Here is a 19,132-nt window from a genome sequence, read left to right on the forward strand (position 1 = left end):
GCTGCGCGCGGGGCGCTGTCGAAGCCCGGCCGGCAGCCGCCCGCTAGCCTCCCGCCGACGACGACCGCGATCCCTCTTTAGAGGCCGCCCAGACACCGCGCCACACGCCACGCGAACAACCGCTCACCCGCGCGCCCGCTCGCAGAAAGAGCCGCGGCCGGGGGGCGGGACAGAAATAACTGGCGCCGACGCCGCCGCGCAAGCGCGCTGGGCGTCTTGCGCCCGGGGGCGGGGCCCGGGCTGGCCGCCCCGAGCAGGGATGCGAATACGCAAGCGCCGGAGCCGGGTCTTCCCACCTCCGCCTCCACCACCTCGGCGCCGCCTGTGCGGCAGGGGCGGAACTATTGATATCACCGCCGCAACATTGTGCCCGGGCGGGGCGCGCGCACCTTTGCATGCGCTTGCTCCCCCTCTAGTCCCAGCCCCTGACCGCGGTTCTGCGCAGGCGATTTGGCAGTCCAGGCCGCCACCTCAATCCCCGCCCCTTAGGCCAAGGCCAAAGAAGTCTCCAGTCTTGGCGTCTGCCAGTGCTGGGGAGAAAGGCTGCGTTCAGAGAGAGAGGCCGAGAGTCCCCTTCCCACTTCTAAGCCAAGTGGTTGACTTTTGGGTTTTAATCGCTTTATTGTTTAGCTTGCAAGCACTAAAACCTGCCTAAAGCAAACAGATTCCAAGGGGCTACAGAGCAGCGAGTCCTGTGAAATCCCGCCTGGCCCCCCAAGCGCCCCCTTCCCATCTTCTAGGCAACCGCTGCGCTGACTTGGATGCTTTTCCAGGTGGGCGAACCGAATGAACAGCAACAGTGGAGGAATTCTAAGGAAGGAAGCAGGGTCTGTGTAGGGAAAACCCTATCAGAGGGAGGAAGCAAGATCCTAAGAGAATGAGGCAGCATCTATGCGGGGGCCTGGGGGTGGAGGGGCAGAGGAGTTTCTGTCTGGGGGAGGAAGCAGAATGTCTGGGGATAATTCTGTCAGATGGGGAGAATGAGGCCTGTGAGGGGTGGAAGGAAACCTGTTTGAGAGAACCATGGCCTTTTTGTGGGAATCCTGTCTGAGGAGGAAGCAGTCTGTGGCAAGAATCCTGGGTGCTAGGCAGGGTCGGGGGGGTGTTGGGGGGTGCGGGAAGGAGAGAAGCTGGGTCTGAGCTGGGAAGCAGGGCCTACGGTGGAGGCCGAAAGATCCTGTTTGATCCTGTTTGAGATGGAGCAGTCTGGGAGGGGATCGTGTTTGAGGCAAGAAGAAAGCTGAAGGGATGGATGCCTCGGAGCTGGTCCTTGGAGTGGCCCTTGAGCCCTTTTGCAGGGTTCCTGGTGCTGAGATCTCTATGCTCAGAACAAGGCTAAAGGGGGCGGGGAGGGGGCGGCGGTCAGCTTTTGAGAGGATGTAGAGAGCATGCTGGCTGGCAAGTCTGGCCCCAGGACCCTACTCCGCGACTCTGGGTTCAAACATAAAACCGTGGGCAGAGCAAGGCGCCCACGCGTGGTGGCAGTGGAGGCGCGTCTGGCCCTACTGGGCGGGGTGTGGCCTTTGTTCCCGGAGGGAGTTGGGGGGCTGTGGGGCTTTGTCTCTGTGCCTGCCTTTGTTCCAGCCTGGCCGCAGCCCCCAAATCCGGCCCCCGCCCCGCCCCTTAGCTGAGCTATTACGAGCCTCTGCCCCCTACCCACCCACCGGGTCCGCGGGGCCACGCCCCCATTGAGTGGCCCGCCCCCTCCATGCTGCTACCCCAAGGCTCTGGCCTCAGATCTTTGCTGCCTTTCTCTCAGAATTGGGAAGGAAAGTTGGCTGGCGCACGGGGTGAGGTGTGGCATCCATTAGTGATACTGGCTGAGCATTTCCCACGCCCCCATCCCTCCCTGTGACCCAAAATCACCGGTAAGGGGGCATAGGAGCTACCCATACCTACCCAGACCTCTGGAGCAGACACCAGAGTGTCAGGGCCAAACAGTCCAAATATGAAGGTGATGGTAAAGACTGTGGGAGTGGACTCCCCTAGGCGACTACCTCCAAACACCTGTGGAAGGACCGTTCTGGGTAGAAACAACTGCAGAAGTCCTGACCAGGCACTGAGAGAGCAGTGAAGTAGGGAGGAGTAGGAGATAGCTGAAGGGGGCCTGCAGGTTGCTGAACAGCTTGCTCTGGATAGGTTAGGATGTGTCCTCTGCCAGTGTTCACAGCAGCAATGTCCACAATGGCCAAGCTGTGAAATGAGCTTCAGTGTCCTTCGACAGATGATGGATAAAGATGATGTTGTCTATATATACAATGGAATATAACTCGGCCATTAGAAATGACGAATACCCACCATTCGCTTCGACATGGATGAAACTGGAGAGTGTTATGCTGAGTGAAGTAAGTCAATCAGAGAAGGACAATAAAAAAAAAAAAAAAAGAGAAGGACAATCATATGGTTTCACTCATATGGGGAATGTAAAAAATAATGAAAGGGATTATAGGGGAAAGGAGGGAAACTGAGTGGGAAAAATTAGAGAGGGTGACAAAACATGAGAGACTCCTAACTCTGGGAAATGAACAAGGAGTAGTGGAAGGGGAGGTGGGCGGGGGGATGAGGTGACTGGGTGACGGGCACTGAGGGGAGAACTTGACAAGATGAGTGCTGGGTGTTCTATATGTTGGCAAATGAAACTCCAATAAAAATAAAAAACTAGGGATCCCTGGGTGGCGCAGCGGTCTGGCGCCTGCCTTTGGCCCAGGGCGCGATCCTGGAGACCCGGGATCGAATCCCACGTCAGGCTCCCGGTGCATGAAGCCTGCTTCTCCCTCTGCCTATGTCTCTGCCTCTCTCTCTCTCTCTGTGTATGACTATCATAAATAAATAAAAATAAATAAATAGATAGATAGATAGATAGATAGATAGATAGATAAAAAATAAAAAACTATTAAAAGAAAAAAGGTTGTGTCCTCTGGTTTGCCCCTCGTTATGGACTCTTCTATAGACTATGGCAACTGACCCTGTGGTTTCAGTGGTTCATGTTTTTTTCTCTAAACAGTACCTCCTTCCTCCTGGGGCCCAGTAGTTTCTCTTCCAGTCCATGGCAGCCACAGAATCAGGGTATAATCAGGTACCAGCAGTAGGCCTTGAAGATTCCCTCTACCACCTTACCAGGTACGGGGCCACTGCCAGCTCCATTGTCCAAACGCCCAAACCAAGTCTTCTGGAAGTGCCAGGACTACATTGAGAGAGAGGGAATCAACTGGGAACCAGGTTCAGTCAGACTGAGAAGCACAAGGGGGCACCCGGGGACAAGTGGAATATGCATACAGGAGGGCAAGGCCAAGGCAGACATCTTGCTCAGAAGTCCAGATGTGTATGACAGGATATGGGTACCTCTTCGCACCAGGCCAGACCAAGTAGTCAGTGGCACCTTATACTCTCATCCTCTGTGCTCCTTACTCACCCTTTACAGCATCTCACCCTTCCCAGTCCTGGACCACTGGAAACTCTATACTCTGACCTTGCAGACAGAACTCAAGGGATAAAACAATGCGTAAGAGTCACTTAGACTGCACCCAGGCCAGCCACTACTTCTTTTGAGCACCTACCTTACTTGCAGGAAGCCATTTTCTCTTTTCCCCCAAACTCCACACCTGCACCTGGCTCTCCTGGCAAGCTTCAGGTGTCACTGACAAAGCCGTTTCCTGGGGAAGTCTTGTGGCTGCATCACTTCAATCTCTTTCTCCACCTTCACAGATTTCATTTGGGAACTAGGTAGTTGTAATAGTTGTACAACATCAGGAATCTACTTAATGCCACTGAATTGTATACTTTATGTTTTGTTTTTGTTTTTGTTTTAGAGAAAGAAAAAGAATGCAAGCAAGGAGGGGCAGAGGGAGGAGGAGAGAAAATCCTCACAACCTTCAGACCATGACCCGAGCCAAAATTAAGAGTCGGATGCTTAACCAACTAAACCACCCAGACACCTCATGTATACTTTAAGATACAGTTGAGGGGATCCCTGGGTGGCGCAGCGGTTTGGTGCCTGCCTTTGGCCCAGGGCGCGATCCTGGAGACCCGGGATCGAATCCCACATCGGGCTCCCGGTGCGTGGAGCCTGCTTCTCCCTCTGCCTGTGTCTCTGCCTCTCTGTCTCTCTGTGACTATCATAAATAAATTTTTTAAAAAATTAATAAAATAAAATAAAATAAAATACAGTTGATTCTTGGGACACCTGTCTGGCTCAGTCAGTAAAGCATGCTATTCACTACTATTGATCTCAGAGTTGTGAGTTTGGGCCCCAATGACATAGATGTGCACTCAGGAAAAGAAGCCAGACACTGACATGCAAACCCTGTGTGGTTCTACATATGGACCAGCAAAGCTTGTCTGTGGTGGAACTCAAGATGGCAATAGCTATGAGAGGCACAAAGGACTTCTGGGAGCCCAAGACATTCCACTTTTTGCTATAAGACTTGATTACCCAGGGTGCTTACTGTAGGAATAATGTGTATGTTTTTCTCTCTATATTACAAGCCTTCATCAAAAGGTTAAAAAGTTCATAGAACAGAAAGTGGGTTGGCGGTTGCCAGGGGCTGGTGAGAGAGGAAATAGGGAATAAGGAATATGTTTACACATTCTCTTCTTGACTGCACTTGGATCTCCCTCCTGCTGGTGCTATTAGAAATATGGATGTTGGCCCCATACAGGTCTTTCAGCTAGGATTTTCTGTAACTGTAATGAGGAGCTAATAAAAGGTTTTATCGGAAGATGACATAATGCAACTCCCATGTGCAGGGTCGCAGGTGGGGAATGGATGGGTGGGAAATGGAAAACAGAAGATAAGCATCCATGCAGGCCAGGCACTAGATCCTCTAAACTGCCCTTTTAAATCACTATATTTTCTCCATTAGTTTCCTGTTGCTACTGTAACATACGACCATAAAATTGGTAGATAGCTTAAAACAAAAATTTAGGGGCGCCTAGCTGGCACAGTCTGTAGTGCGTGCAACTCTTGATCTCAGAGTTGTGAGTTCAAGCCCCACAATGGGTATGAGCCTACTTAAAAAAAAATTTTTTTTAAATGAGCTTACTGTGGTGACAAAGAAGAGGTTATGTGAGCACACAATGATATAGCAGCCTCCTACCAGCCAAGAGAAGAGGCCTAAGAATGACACCTACTTTGCTAGCACCTTTATCTTGGACTTCCCGGGCCTCCAGAACTGTGAGAAGTAAATTTTGGTTGTTTAAGCCATTCAGCTATAGTACTTCGTAATGGCAGCTTGAGCAAACGAATTGACAAATTTCCCTCTGCCTCACTTTTATAAGGATGCATGTGAATTTACATCTGAGCATACCCAAATAATGCAGGATAATTTCCTCATTGCAGGATCTTTAATTACAACTGGAAAGATTCTTTTTAATAAGATAACATTTCAAGGGGCCAGGGATTAGGATGTATACATCTTTGGGGACCATTTTTCTGCCTGCTGAAGTCTACATTTCACAGATGGGAAAACTAATCCCCAGAAAATAGGAGTTGTCCATAGCCCCACAATCTGTAGGAGTCCAACCTAATCCTGGGCTCGGGGGATGCCCTCACCCCTTCCATCTGCTTCCTTCCCAAGGGAATCTGCAGCTCCCAGGAAGGGCAGAGAGGGAAAGGACAGGAGACATCCATAACCCAGAATTTCATCCCTTTTCCTGCAAAGAGGAACCAGGGCTCTTGAAGGAAATTACTAATTCCAAGACTAAACAGGAAGAGTCCTAGGTGAGCCTGGAACATCTTGTTTTTGTCACAAAATAAGTGCCCAAAGAATGACAAGAATGACAGGAACATGTTAAAAGGACACAGAAACCAAACCTGATGATACAATTCAAGCATCAAAAAAAAAAAAAAAATAGTGACTGTCATTGGCTGACATACAATGAATCCTTAAAGGTTCTCAAAGAGCCAGGAAAGTAAGCCCATCTGTCACATATGATGTCACTTAAGCCAGCCCCTCACTGGAAATTCAGCACTGATTCTGCCTTTCCAAGGGGAACTGTATTTCAGTTCCAATTCTTGCTTAGATACTTAAATTCTAGAATTCAGAAAATATTATTCCCCAACCCATAATAAGATTCCTGAGCAAGTCAGGATTATCGATTGTGTACACTATGAGGTGACTAGAGAGAGGGTGTGGTATGAATACGATCATCTGAAGGGGGGCACATGAGTGGGCAGTAGATAGGCTGTCACTCCCACATTAAGGTCAGCAATACTAAGATTGTTCATGAGATACAAGGGGACCCATCCAACACTCTCTGAGAGGTTCTAGCCAGTGTTTGCCTGAAACCTAAGTCTTTAGAGCTAGTTTCTCATTCATGGGAGCTAATGAAAGGCTACAGGAAAGGAAACAAGTAGCCAGTGGGCCCATCCAGGAGTAGAGGTTGTCCTGACAGAAACTAAGGTCTACTATTCTTTAATTGTCTTCCCAGAGGGGCCTATAAATCTGTAGCCAGACACTGGGAGTCACTCTAAGCAGAAACGGATGCAGACTGTACAAAGGAAATTTTAAGGTAAAGAATAATGTTCTAAAACTGGATCGTGGTAAGTTGCCTGGCTGGCTTAATTGGTAAAGCATGCAACTCTTGATCTTGGGGTTGTGAGTTCAAGCCCTACATTGGGCATACAGATTAATCAAAAATAATAATAACCTTTAATAAAAATTAACTGGATTGTGGTGATAGCTGTACAATGATGAATATTAATTTGCTAAGACTCTTTGAAGAATATCTATAATGGGTGTATTCTATGGCATATAAACTATACCTTAATACAACTTTTACTTATTTATTTATTTTTATTGAGAGAGTTAGGTTTTGTTTTTTTTTTAAGATTTTATTTATTGATTGGAGAGAGAGAGAGAGCTAGAGAGCAAGAACCGGGAGAGAGACAGAAGGAGGAGAAGCACACTTCCTGCTGAGCAGGGAGCCGAGCTCCAGGCACAATCCCAGGATCCCGGGGTCATGACCTGAGCTGACAGCAGATACCTAACTGATTGAGACACCCAGGTGCCCCTTAATACAGCTTTTATACAAATGCCCTGGATAATAAGAACATGAAGAGATATTCTACACCATTAGTTATGAGAGAAATGCAAATCGAACCATTATGAAGTACCAATTCACATCTACCTTAGGGGTGCCTGTATGGTTCAGTCAGTTGAGTGTGCAACTCTTTTCTTTTTTTTTAAATATTTTATTTATTTATTCATGAAAGACACAGAGAGAGAGAGAGAGGGAGGCAGAGACAAAAGCAGAGGGAGAAGCAGGCTACATGCAGGAAGCCCAGTGTGGGACTCGATCCCGGGACTCCAGGATCACACTCTGGGCTGAAGGCAGGCGCTAAACCGCTGAGCCACCCAGGCGTCCCCAGTGTGCAACTCTTTTTTTTTTTTTAAAGATTTTATTTATTCATTCATAGACACAGAGAGAGAGAGGCAGAGACACAGGCAGAGGGAGAAGCAGGCTCCATGCAGGGAGCCCGATGTGGGACTCCATCCCGGGACTCTAGTATTGCGCCCTGGGCTGAAGGCAGACACTCAACCGCTAAGCTACCCAGACATCCCTAACTTTCTTTCTTTTTTTTTTTTTAATGACTTTTATTCATTTATTTATTTAGAGAGAGAGACTGTGTGAGCACAAGCAGGAGAGAGGAGTAGAGGGAGAAGCAGACTCCCCATGAGCTGGGAGCCTGATGTGGGGTTCTATTCCAGGACCCTGGGATCATAACCTAAGCCAAAGGCAGATGCTTAACTGACTGAGCCACCCAGGTACCCCTAAACATTAACTTTTAAAAAGTTATCACATGTGAAAAAAACTAAACAAAACCAAAAACATTAATCTGGCTTCAGTAGATCTGTTAAACTGAGGATGAAACAAAAGGCCTTTAAGGGACAGAAGTGCCCAGGTGTGCCACCTTGAGGGGCTTTCTCCTTTGCCTACAAGCCTTACTTTAAAAAAAAAAAAAAAGAAAGAAAGAAAGAAAAAAAATTTTTTGCCTTTTGTGTGTGTGTGTACTAAAAGTAGGGAGAAAAAAAAAAAAGGACAGGGGCTCCTGGTTGGCTTAGCCAGTTAAGTGTCTGACTCTAGTCATGATCTCAGGGTAATGAGATTGAGCTCTGTGTCCAGATCCATGCTCAGAGGGGAGTCCACTGGACATTCTCTCCCGCTACTGCTACCCAGGCTCGTGCTCTTTCTCTCTCAAATAAATAAATAGATCTCTAAAGAAAACAGGCAAAACAAGAACATTTGTTAATTTGGGGGTGTGAGTGTTCCAGTGTGTGCTGTATTGTACTTCGTGTTTCTTATTGTTGTTGTTTTTTTCACTTTTCAAAATTAAATCAAGAACCAGTACAGGACCCTGTGCAGGGACCCGAGAGGAGTGACAATGGTAGTTGTGTTATGATGATTATTACTTTCAATTTAGGTCTCCTATTTTCCCTGTGATTTCCTCAGGTCTCTGTCCAAGGACTAGCAGGATGCTCTGGTCTTTTACATATGAAAGCAAATTAAATATTTTCTCTCTTATCGCAAATATCCCTTGTCCATTTCCCCCTCCACCCCTTCCTCAACAGTCCTTGATCCCTGTCTGGATATTTCTTTTTTGATAAGTCCTGTAGGCATCTTGCATTATCTGACCTACTGCTCCTCCTATCATCTTTCATACACTTCACCAGGGCCTGGGGCTGGGTTATCCCTAGCCCTCTCCCAAGCTTCCAAGACCTTATCAGTGTAGAAATGGGATCCTGTCGTTACTCTTCCCCTACCCCAGAGGGTTCCCCATTTCCTCTCAGTCTTATCAAGAGGGCTAGACCCTCCACAGCTGGTACCTACCTGCCTTGCCCGGGACCTTCCTGTCTCTATCCTATCTGCCTTGTACTGGGAAGCATTTTTCCAGAGATGGGCTTTGTGTCGGACCCCTGGCCAAGGGGAAGCTCCTGGCAGATTGAGGTATGTACTTGAATCTTGGGACCTGCATCCCATACCTGGCACCATCCAGCCCCGTTAGGGTAGGGCTGGGCTTGTAGACAGTGGGACCTGAGCAGTGTTTACCTGTGGGCAGTGGCTGCCACTGAAGGAGATCCTGTGTGAGAAGCTAGTAATGGAGGGTGGAGGGAGATTGGGAACCCTGAGCTGGGAGCAGGGACTGAGCCTTCTGACTTCTGGCCTAAGCTGTGTGTGTGGTTGTGAAGGGGGTGAGGGATCAGGGCTTCCTGCCTCTTGGCAGCTGAGGAGGCCCAGTCAATTAGTAGCCTTAATTTCCTCTCCTTTCATGTGTCTGTGACTGTTGAAATCTCACAGGTTCTTCCCTTGATGGTCTGTCAGCTAGTGCCACCTGCCCCTCCTCACCTACTGCCACTAAGACCCTAGGACCTGGCCTAAAATTTCCAATATTTTCAGGCCACATTGATCCTAACTTGGCTTATTAAACCTGTGTCCTTAGATATATTATTTATTTCTCAAAATGCCCCCACAACCACTGTGATAAGGCCTTTGGAGAGGAAAGCAAAACAGATGTCTCCTCAAGGCTTGTGATACTGGAGGCTGTAGCTCCCACTTCTCTTGCTGCCTGAGACTGGTCAGGATTTGTGTTTCTCTCTCCTGCCTCCTACTGGACCAAGTCCTCCATCTCAGCCTCATCCACTAAGACCTTCTCTGAAGCCACCCATGTCCTCTCCTTCCTACCCTGAATCCTATCCCCTATCCTGTCCCCTTCTGGCCTTCCCTGCTGAGGTCTGAGCAGCCATTGTTGCCCTTTCGGCCTCCTGTGTTTGCTGCTCCACTGGATCCATTGCTCTCCCCATAGTTCCTCAAACATGCAGGTGGGACTGGGGTCCTCCCGCTCTCCTCTCCCAACTCCACAATCCCCATAGCAGCCCAGTCCACAATTCTCTTGCTTTCTTCAACTTAGGAAAGCCACTATTCCTTCTCAGAACCCCATAAATGCCTTTCTACCTGCCTGAGGTTGTTCTAGCCATGTATCTGAATGGTTCATTCCCTTTCTCACCCCTGCATCCCTCTGCTTGTAGAATGGGGTAATAAGACCACCAAGGTGGCTGATAGATGCTGATAAGGCAGAAATGAAGCATTCAGCAAGGGAGAGGCAAGGGGAAGGTATTCATCAGATGGAAAAACAGTGGCATTTATTTTTTTATCTCTTTTTTTATATTTTTTATTTATTTATGATAGTCACACAGAGAGAGGGGGAGAGGCAGAGACACAGGCAGAGGGAGAAGCAGGCTCCATGCACCAGGAGCCCGACGTGGGATTCGATCCCGGGTCTCCAGGATCGTGCCCTGGGCCAAAAGCAGGCGCTAAACCGCTGCACCACCCAGGGATCCCAACGGTGGCATTTATCAGAAACTTACTGTGTGCAGACCCTGAGTCTCTGGCAGCTTAATCCATTTTCTATTGCTACTTAACAAATTACCACAAACTCAGTAGCTTAAAACAACACACATCTATTAGCTTACTTTTCTGCTGGTCAGAAATCCAGGCAGTGACCTCTGCTCTAGGTCTCACAGAGGCTGCAATCAAGTTTTGGGCAGGACTGGGCTCTTATCTGAAAACTCTGGGGGAAAATTGGCTTCCCAGCTCATTCAGGCAGTTGGCAGATTCCAGTTCTGTGCAGTTGTAGACTGAGGTCCCATTTTCCTTGCTGGCTGTCATGTGAGCCTCTTTTCAGATTCTGGACACCCGCCCCCCCCCCCCATATTTCTTGTCACATGGGGTTTCAAAGCCCCTGGAATCCTTCTACTTCAATTCTCTCTTTTTCCCTCCTCTGCCTTGAAAGGCCTATGATTACCTTTGGCTTATCCAAGCAATCAAGGATCATCTCATTTTAAGGTCAGCTGGTTAGTAACCTTAATTATATCTGCCATGTACTGTTACTATGTATAAGTCCTGGATATGGGGGACACCTAGGTGGCTCAGCAGTTGAATGTTTGCTTTCAGCTCAGGGCATGATACCGGGTCCCGGGATCGAGTCCCGAATCGGGCTCCCTGCATGGAGTCTGCTTCTCCCTCTGTGTCTCTGCCTCTCTCTCTCTCTCTCTCTCTGTGTGTGTGTCTCATGAATAAATAAAATCTAAAAAAAAAAAAAAAAAAAAAAGTGCATGGGCAGCCCCAGTGGCACAGTGGTTTAGCGCCGCCTGCAGTCCCACGTCGAGTCCCTGGAGACCCTGGATGGAGTCCCTGCATGGAGCCTGCTTCTCCCTCTGCCTGTGTCTCTGCCTCTCTCTCTCTCTCTCTCTGTGTGTGTGTGTGACTATGAATAAATAAAATCTTTAAAAAAAAAGTGCATGGAATCTTGGAAGGGGTATTTTAGAATTCTGCTCCCCTGTGACTGACAATGTCCCAGAATCCTGTGGAATCAGGCCCACGACAGGGTGAAGCTGCTGTTAGCACCTCCTTTCCTGATTCACTAGTAGTAGCAGCAGCTGCCTGTCAAGGTGAGGGACACAGATGACTCCTACCCTTACAGGCCCTGTGATAGAAGACAGGGAGGCCTTCATTCAGGAGAGTCCCTGGAGGAGGTAGTGGCAGCTGAGCTATGTGAGAGAGTGCTACAAAAAGAGGGAATGGCACGAGCCAGCCTTGAGGTAGGTAGAACCAAGGAAGAATGAGCAGTGATAGGATTGGAGAGGGGCTACTGAGGCTGGGCAGGCCATCCAGAGGGGCCCAGATTCTGAAGAAAGACACTAAGGCCATTAGATTTGAGTTTTAATAAGGTTCCTCAGGGCATGGGCCACAGGATAGGCTGTCAGTACGGACAGTGGTTCCTCTCTTGACCTTTAACACATCTACAATACAGCTGCCCAAGGTGGGAGGCAGGTACTCTAATCTTGTCCTCATAGGTGAAGCTAAATCAGCACCCCTTCTCCCCCCATGCTGTATTCCACACATACTGAACAAGGCATGGGGTCCTCTGAGGTCTCAGGAATCTTCTGACTTTTTTGTCGTCCTGCCTGCCCTCTGGCCCTCATGAACAAAGCTTAAAACTAGGCCAGCCCACCATTCCAGCCTCACCATCAAGCCTGGTTCACGGTGTCCTGGATAGCCAACCCCATCAAGGTCCTTGAAGACCACGGCTGTTTCCTCTGCCCGGACAGCTCTTCCTACATATTCTGTCCCCTAAAGTGACTTCTGGTCTTTGGAGTCTGGCTGGTCATCACCATCCTGGCAGACGCACCACCCATCTCACCCCTGCCCTTCTTTTATTCTGAGGTGTCTCTCAGAGGGCTGCATGCAGAAGGCACTTAGTTCAATATCCACTCATTTATTTGTTCACCTCCTGCCCTGGGGCAGGTGGGCCTGCTGTGTGTGTGAGGAGGTAGGCGGCATAGAGACAGGCCACCTCCACCTTCTACCTGGACTCAGGCTTAGAGACAGAAGGGGCGGAAGGTGGTAGCCAGAGCCTGGGGTGGTGTCTGCTCCCTCATTACACTCGTAGCCGCCGGCGGGAGTGGAGGTAGGCTGCAGAAATGTCTCTGCTCTCCACGCAGGGCTGGAGTCCGGTGGACCAGAGAGGGCGAGCCCTACTGCTGCTTCCATTCATGTTAAGGGCTGAAGGCTGCCACCTGGGGTCGCAGTGCAGTCTGAGCCAGCCGAGACCAATCTGGGGCTTCAGACCGCATTTCCAGCCTGGGTCGCAGCGCTCCAGCTCCAGCACAGCGGGGAGCGCACGGGGGCGTGGCCCGCGGATGGACAGCGCTGGTCCCTTCTCTACCCCGTCCCTAAGGCGACACTGAAAGCGTCCTCTGGCACAGACATTCCTCGCTGCCCCCGCGCCAGAGCCTCTGAGACTTTAGTTCCGAGTCTGCTAGAACCGGAAGTGCAGCCTGGCAGCGGCGGCTGATCGCCATAGAAACACCGGAAACGTGCTCTGACCTAGCGCTCCCCAACTCCACAGCGCCTGCGGACTTGGGTTCCGCCAGCGTCGCAGCCCGAAAGTGCGGCCTTGTCGGTGGCGAGCGGGAGAAGACCACGTCCCGGCCTGGTGCCTGAGGAGGAGCCGGAGGTGGGGTCTTGCGGGCATCCCCCTGCTGCGGGGCCCACCGGCGGCGGGGCGTGCCAGGGGAGGGGTACCGGTGCTGGGCCTGGAGCGCACGCTGTGGACGTGAGGGGGCGCTGCAGGATGGGGGCATGGCTCTGGCAAGCGCGCGGAGGCGGGAAATACAGGCTGTCCCGGTCTGCAGCGGGTGCAGGCGGAGCGCATCAGAGAAGGGGCTCGCGGTTCAGGGGAGGGCGCGAGCAAGTGAGCAGAGTGTGAGAAGGGTGCTTGGATCAAAGTGTATGGGGTGGGCAAAGGCGTGGCAGCGCGAAGCGGCGCCATACCCGGAGGGTGGGCCTTTGTTCTGAAGCGCCAAGAAGGCCGTGCAGCTTCTGGACTGAATCAGAGACCGGGAGCAGGGCGGAGGTGGGTCGGAAAAGGCAGGCTTTAAAGCCGTCCGGGTTGATGCGCGGGTTTCCGCCCCAGTCGCCCAGGCACGGATTTGAAGTTCTTTAGATGGTGGGTGAATGAAGACGGGGAAAGGGCTGTGGTATAGATAACGGCACGTGCAAAGACTTGGCTTGTTTGAGGGATTGCCAAGAATTAATTCATCGCCATGGAGGGCTCTGAGCGCTGGAGGGTCCCTATCTGTCAGGTCTCAACAGGCTCCCTCTGGCTGTCGCAGGGAATAGACTGGGAGGCGGGGGAACACAAGGAGATGACTCCGTCAGCCTCGGCCAGCGCTCCCAGCGGTACCGGGGCAGTGGAGGTGTGCCAAGTGATCTGAGGGTGAGATGTGGAGCATGCGAGAAAGGGAGGTGCTTCCCGCATGAGAAAACGGGGGGGGGGGAGAGTAATGAGACACCATTAGACCCCAAAGGTTAAGAGAGGCTACACTCAAAAAAAAAAAAAAAAAAAAAAGAGAGAGAGAGAGAGAGAGGCTACACTTTAGGGCTGTGTGACCCTGCCTGGTTGGTGGGGGAGTGGGTAAGTGTCAGGGTGTGTCCTGTGTCCTGACTGCCCTCCCCTAGATTGGAGGTGTGTGGGGCTCGGTGCTGGATGAGCCAGGTATCCCAACTTTGATAGAGGGAAGACTGAGTCCTCATGAGCATGGTGCCTGCTTGAGGGAGGAAGTAGCAGATCTTCTTAGATTCCTGGGGTGCGGGGGGGGGGATCCCCTCCCCTTTCCGCTGAGGGTGATCAATGCTGGAATTAGGAGGCCAAAGTTTTCACAAGAATCATCCTGATCTGGAGACTGCTGCTGCTCCATCATTGCCCTCCCAATCATACACCGTGAACAGTCCACACAAGCCCCCTCTCTATGCCACACCCATACCTTGTGTCCTACAGGCCATATCAAGATTCCAAAAACACCAGGCTGCTGGAGGTTCTTCCCTATCTGCTATGCTGGGGTTGGCCAGAAACCATGTATTTTTCTCTTATAGGACACTTGCGAGGCTAATCCCCAACCTATTCTCAACCCTTCGTGACTATGCACACCCTGAATTGCTTAGTCCAGGAGTCATTTCATGCCACCTCAGCCCCTCGAAGACCTCTGTATACACTAGTTAACATAACCCAATTCTGAGCCAACAGACCTGGGTCTCCACTGGGCCTCGGATGCTGCAAGTTTGGGGGATGTGACAAAAGGAAATCAAAAAGAAGCCAGATGAGGAGGAGTCACAGCTAGCTGGGGTGGGGAGTGGGTAAAGTGTGCAGCCCATGGGGTATGGGGGCCCCTGCAGTCTTCACAGAGTTGCCCCTGGGAGGGGGACTTGGGGGAGGTTTATGGATTTGGAGTTAGGGGAAAGGGGGGCAATATAGGGGAAGCTGAGCCCTGGACCCTGCCCTGAGGAGTAAGCAAGACTTGAGAGGGAGGCAGATCTTTGATATTCCCAACCTTGTAACAGGTGTGCTGGGGGCTTCGGAGGTGGAGCTGCAGAGGTCCTGGAGATTGGGAGTGGGGGTTGAGGGGAGTCCTGGGTATGGGAACAGAACTGCAAGGGGCCTTTTGGGGATGGCTGAGGTTCCCAAAGCCTGGGGTTGTGATGTGCCCATGGGCCTTATCCTGTGATAAGGGCTCAAGGGACAATGGGGCAGGGTCCCCGGCTGACCTCCCCACATCCTCCTCATCCAGTGCAGATGGCGGCAGCAGAGGCGGTGCACCACATACACCTGCAGAATTTCTCCCGCTCGCTGCTCGAGACCCTCAACGGGCAGCGGTTGGGCGGTCACTTCTGCGACGTGACTGTGAGGATCCGCGAGGCTTCACTGCGTGCACACCGCTGTGTGTTGGCTGCTGGCTCGCCTTTCTTCCAGGACAAGCTGCTTCTCGGCCACTCCGAGATCCGCGTGCCACCGGTGGTGCCGGCGCAGACAGTGCGCCAGCTTGTCGAGTTCCTCTACAGCGGCTCACTTGTGGTGGCACAGGGCGAAGCACTGCAGGTGCTCACGGCCGCGTCGGTGCTGCGCATCCAGACAGTCATAGACGAGTGCACACAGATCATTGCCCGTGCCCGTGCCCCGGTCCCGGGGGCGCCTGCACCCCTGCCCACGCCCGTGCCCCCACCTCTTGCACCTGCGCAGCTACGACATCGCCTGCGCCACCTGCTTGCCGCGCGCCCTCCGGGCCACACCGGTGCTGCTCATAGCCGCAAGCAGCGCCAGCCGGCACGCCTGCAGCTGCCGGCGCCCACTGCGCCCACCAAGACAGAGGGGTCAGATGTCGACCCCTCCCTACCGGCAGCCCCAGATGATGGCGGTGATGGCGACGAGGAGACCGATGATGAAACCGACGGCGAGGACGGCGAAGGCGGCGGCCCAGGAGAGGGCCAGGCACCCCCTACCTTCCCCGACTGCGCCGCCGCCGGCTTCCTCACCGCCGCCCCTGCCAGCGCGTGCGAGGAGCCGCCTGCACCTGCTGGCCTCTCTGACTACGGCGGCGGCCCTGGGAGGGATTTCCTTAGGGGGGCTTCGGCGGCGGAAGATGTATTCCAGGAGAGCTACGTCCCTGCTTGGCAAGATGAGGATGGCACTGCCGCGGAAGCCTGTGCCACCGAGAACCCGGCTCCGCCTGACTGTGTCCTGTCTGGATCCCATGCCCCGGGCGTGAAGACCCCGGGGCCCCCAGTCTCGCTTTTCCCATTTCATCTGGGCGCTCCTGGGCCGCCTGCGCAACCTCCTCCCGCGCCCTCGGGGCCTGCTCCCGCCCTCCCCTCCGCCTTCTACCCGGCACTCCAGCCTGATGCGGCCCCCAGCGCACCTCCCGGGGAGGCTCCAGCCCCGCCCGCTGCTCCCGCTGCGGCCCCCTCGGCCACCCCTGCCCGACCCCCAGGTACGGCCGAGCCGCCTGCCTATGAGTGCAGTCACTGCCGCAAGACGTTCAGCTCGCGGAAAAACTACACCAAGCACATGTTCATCCACTCTGGTGAGCTGGGATGAGTCTCTGAGCCCCTTGGTCTTTGGAGATTCAAGCCTGAGGGAGAACTGGGCACTGGGCAAGTGGGGTGGACACACTCATGAGGTTCTGATGCTTTTCCCTGACCCTAGGGGAGCTTGGAAATTGAGCTCCAGATGTGGGCGGAGGGGAGTCCCTTTCACATAGAGAAGCAGGCACTCTTACCCATCCCCTACCTCCATTTATTGATGCTGGGGGAATTCTAAGGCAGGGTTAAGGAGCAGGAACTTGCCCAGAACTTTTGGAAAGCTGGCAGTGGAGGCTTTAGTCACCAGGATGGAGCTTGGGATGGTCAGGAGGGATGGAGTCTTGGCAGGGGTACATAGCCAGGTTGGGGAACAGTGCTTCAGGGAGCTTCCTGGTCTCCTGGCTATCAGTGGGTCCAGTGACTGGGACTAGATGTGAGGGAGGGTGAGTTCACTAGCCTAGGGAGAGTGTGCAGAGTCAGCAGAGAGGTAGCCTGATCAGGGGGTAGAGAAGGGAGATGGGGCTGCATTGTGGGAACCCTGAAGCTGCAGAAGGAGGAAGGTCCGTGAAGACCACAGAAAGGTGGCCTAAAACCTCAATGTGTCTGAGAGGCAGCTCTGCAGTGGCTGAGGGAGAGGTACAGAGTATGCTAGGGTGGTCCAGTGGAGATTGTGAAGCTAGGTGCTGAGATGGTGGCTGGCAGGTCCTGGGGGAGTTGCAGGATGTGTAGGATGCTCCCTAGGGGCTCAAGTGGAGGACAGGGGTATGGGATGTCAAAGACTGCTTTCAGGGCTGAACTGGATGCTGTTAGGAAAAGCAAAGATTTGGCTGGAAGTTCTGTGGGAGTGGAGTGGGGAGTTCTGCAGGGCCGGAAATTTGAGATTGCACTGTGAATGGTGGGATAGGCATCAATGTTCTGAGGTGGAGAGTGATGTGATTTACAGTTTAAAATCCCCACCTGGCTGTCTTGAGGATGAAGGAGAGAGGATACAGGCATAGGTGTTCAGCCTGTGGAGAGCTGCCAGGGGCCCCAAGGTAGTACCAGCCAAGATTTGCCAACTTTGTGTAGCCTTAGCCTGGTGCCAGGCCTTGCCCAGGCACTGCCCTGCAGTCCTCTGCCACTGAGATAGGTTTTTTGTTAATACCTGGTGACTCCAGGGGTCAATGCAGCCTGTGCTGTCACTCCAGGTGCATTATAGCTGCCAGCAGACAAAGGTTCTGGGCAACAGGGGCTTCCAGTGGGAAGAGGGCAAGTATGTCTCTGTCTCTTCCCATAAAAGAGTGCTGGGCTTTGCCAGACTGTCCCCAGAATGGTGGCCAGTGATCAGAGAATTCAGAACGTTCCATGGGCATAGCAGGAGTGGGGGGAAGGAAAGTCCGAGGAGGTGGGGGGAGAACTCTGGTCAGTCCTAATGGGCAATGATGTCCCAGGCCAGCAGGATTTCCATTTGGGAGAGTACCTGTTAGAGTTTGAGGCCCCTAACCATAGTATCCTGGTATGACAGTAAGGATCTGGGAAAAGGGCTCCCCGCTGAGCAAGGTGACATACTGGGTTATGTTAGAGGCGGACCCTGTTGGGCAGGAAGGTCCCGGAGTAAGGGGTGGTTCGGGAGGGGAGGGAGTGTCCCTAACAGACCGGGGGATTCTGGGTTGATGGGCAGTCAAGAAGGAGAGGGGAGTCATTGCCCAGCAAAGGCTCCTCAGGCCCCTTACCAGCTGACGAACGTGCGCGGCATGCCCTGTCGCCCACAGGGGAGAAGCCCCACCAATGCGCCGTGTGTTGGCGATCTTTCTCGCTGCGCGACTACCTGTTGAAGCATATGGTCACGCACACAGGCGTGCGTGCCTTCCAGTGCGCTGTCTGCGCCAAGCGCTTCACGCAGAAGAGCTCTCTCAACGTGCACATGCGCACGCACCGGCCTGAGCGTGCGCCCTGTCCCGCCTGCGGCAAAGTCTTCTCACACCGCGCGCTGCTCGAGCGCCACCTGGCCGCGCACCCTGCACCTTGATCCAGGTCTGGGCCTGGCTACACCCACCGCAGAATTGACCACGCCCCCGCGCTGTAGGCCACCCTCTTCTGTGTTAGGGGACCTCCCATGGAACTAGCCCACAACCACTGCGGGACCGGTAACATCCCTGCCGAGCCGGCTCATACCTGCCTAGACGCCTTGACCACATTCCCATCACCAAGCCATGCTTTCCTCGAAGTGCAGGCCTTCCCTCTGCTTCCACTCTTTTCTCCAGACCTGACCAGGGGTCCATCCCTTCATACTCCTCTCCTTCCTCATGGTTAGACCCTCCTGATGGTGGCAGCCTGGGGCTAGGGTTGGTCAGGGACCCGACCACCCCTGAGAACTGGATCATCACCAACCTAAACTCAGACTGGCTGCTCAGACCCTTGGGCCAGGCCCAAGATTTGTGGCTCTGACTCCTTGTGTGAGTGGGTGGATTCTGTAGCTGCTCCTCTGCCCCATGCCAAGCCGGGCATGATCCCTGGCTCCCCACCCTGAACTACCCCTCCCTCAATCTGGCATCTAGGGGGCTCAGGTGGGCCCATCATGGACTGGGACAGGGCCTTGGGACTCCCACTCTCTAATAAAGTACTGTGGGCCATGGGTTCCAAACCCAGAAGCTGTGAGCTCCCAGACCCACGCGTTTTTCACCATCACAGACTGGCTGTGCGTGTAGGGGCTCAATGTTTCCGTCCCTAGGCAGCTAAC

General features: G+C 52.8%; 1 protein-coding gene and 1 long non-coding RNA gene across 10 annotated transcripts; both read left to right on the forward strand.

Annotated features, from left to right (window-relative positions):
* The first annotated feature begins 267 nt into the window (after positions 1-267).
* On the forward strand, positions 268-4,180 carry LOC125752425 (uncharacterized). Its single transcript, XR_007401919.1, has 3 exons — positions 268-773; positions 2,140-2,345; positions 3,810-4,180. It is a non-coding gene; the product is annotated as an uncharacterized LOC125752425 (long non-coding RNA).
* Positions 4,181-12,502: 8,322 nt separating this feature from the next.
* On the forward strand, positions 12,503-19,082 carry ZBTB45 (zinc finger and BTB domain containing 45). 9 transcript variants are annotated; one of them, XM_025421283.3, is made up of 4 exons: positions 12,503-13,015; positions 13,644-13,777; positions 15,126-16,415; positions 18,165-19,082. In XM_025421283.3, exons 3-4 carry the CDS (start codon positions 15,131-15,133, stop codon positions 18,419-18,421), a joined length of 1,542 nt encoding a protein of 513 aa, XP_025277068.1. In that variant the 5' UTR covers positions 12,503-13,015; positions 13,644-13,777; positions 15,126-15,130; the 3' UTR covers positions 18,422-19,082. The 9 variants fall into 9 exon arrangements, with proteins under 9 accessions (XP_025277068.1, XP_048949347.1, XP_025277066.1 ...); XM_049093390.1 differs by having other exon boundaries at positions 15,131-16,415; XM_025421281.3 differs by having other exon boundaries at positions 13,674-13,777.
* Positions 19,083-19,132: the final 50 nt, after the last annotated feature.

Source organism: Canis lupus, chromosome 1, assembly GCF_003254725.2.
Source record: "Canis lupus dingo isolate Sandy chromosome 1, ASM325472v2, whole genome shotgun sequence".
Taxonomy (NCBI): domain Eukaryota; kingdom Metazoa; phylum Chordata; class Mammalia; order Carnivora; family Canidae; genus Canis; species Canis lupus.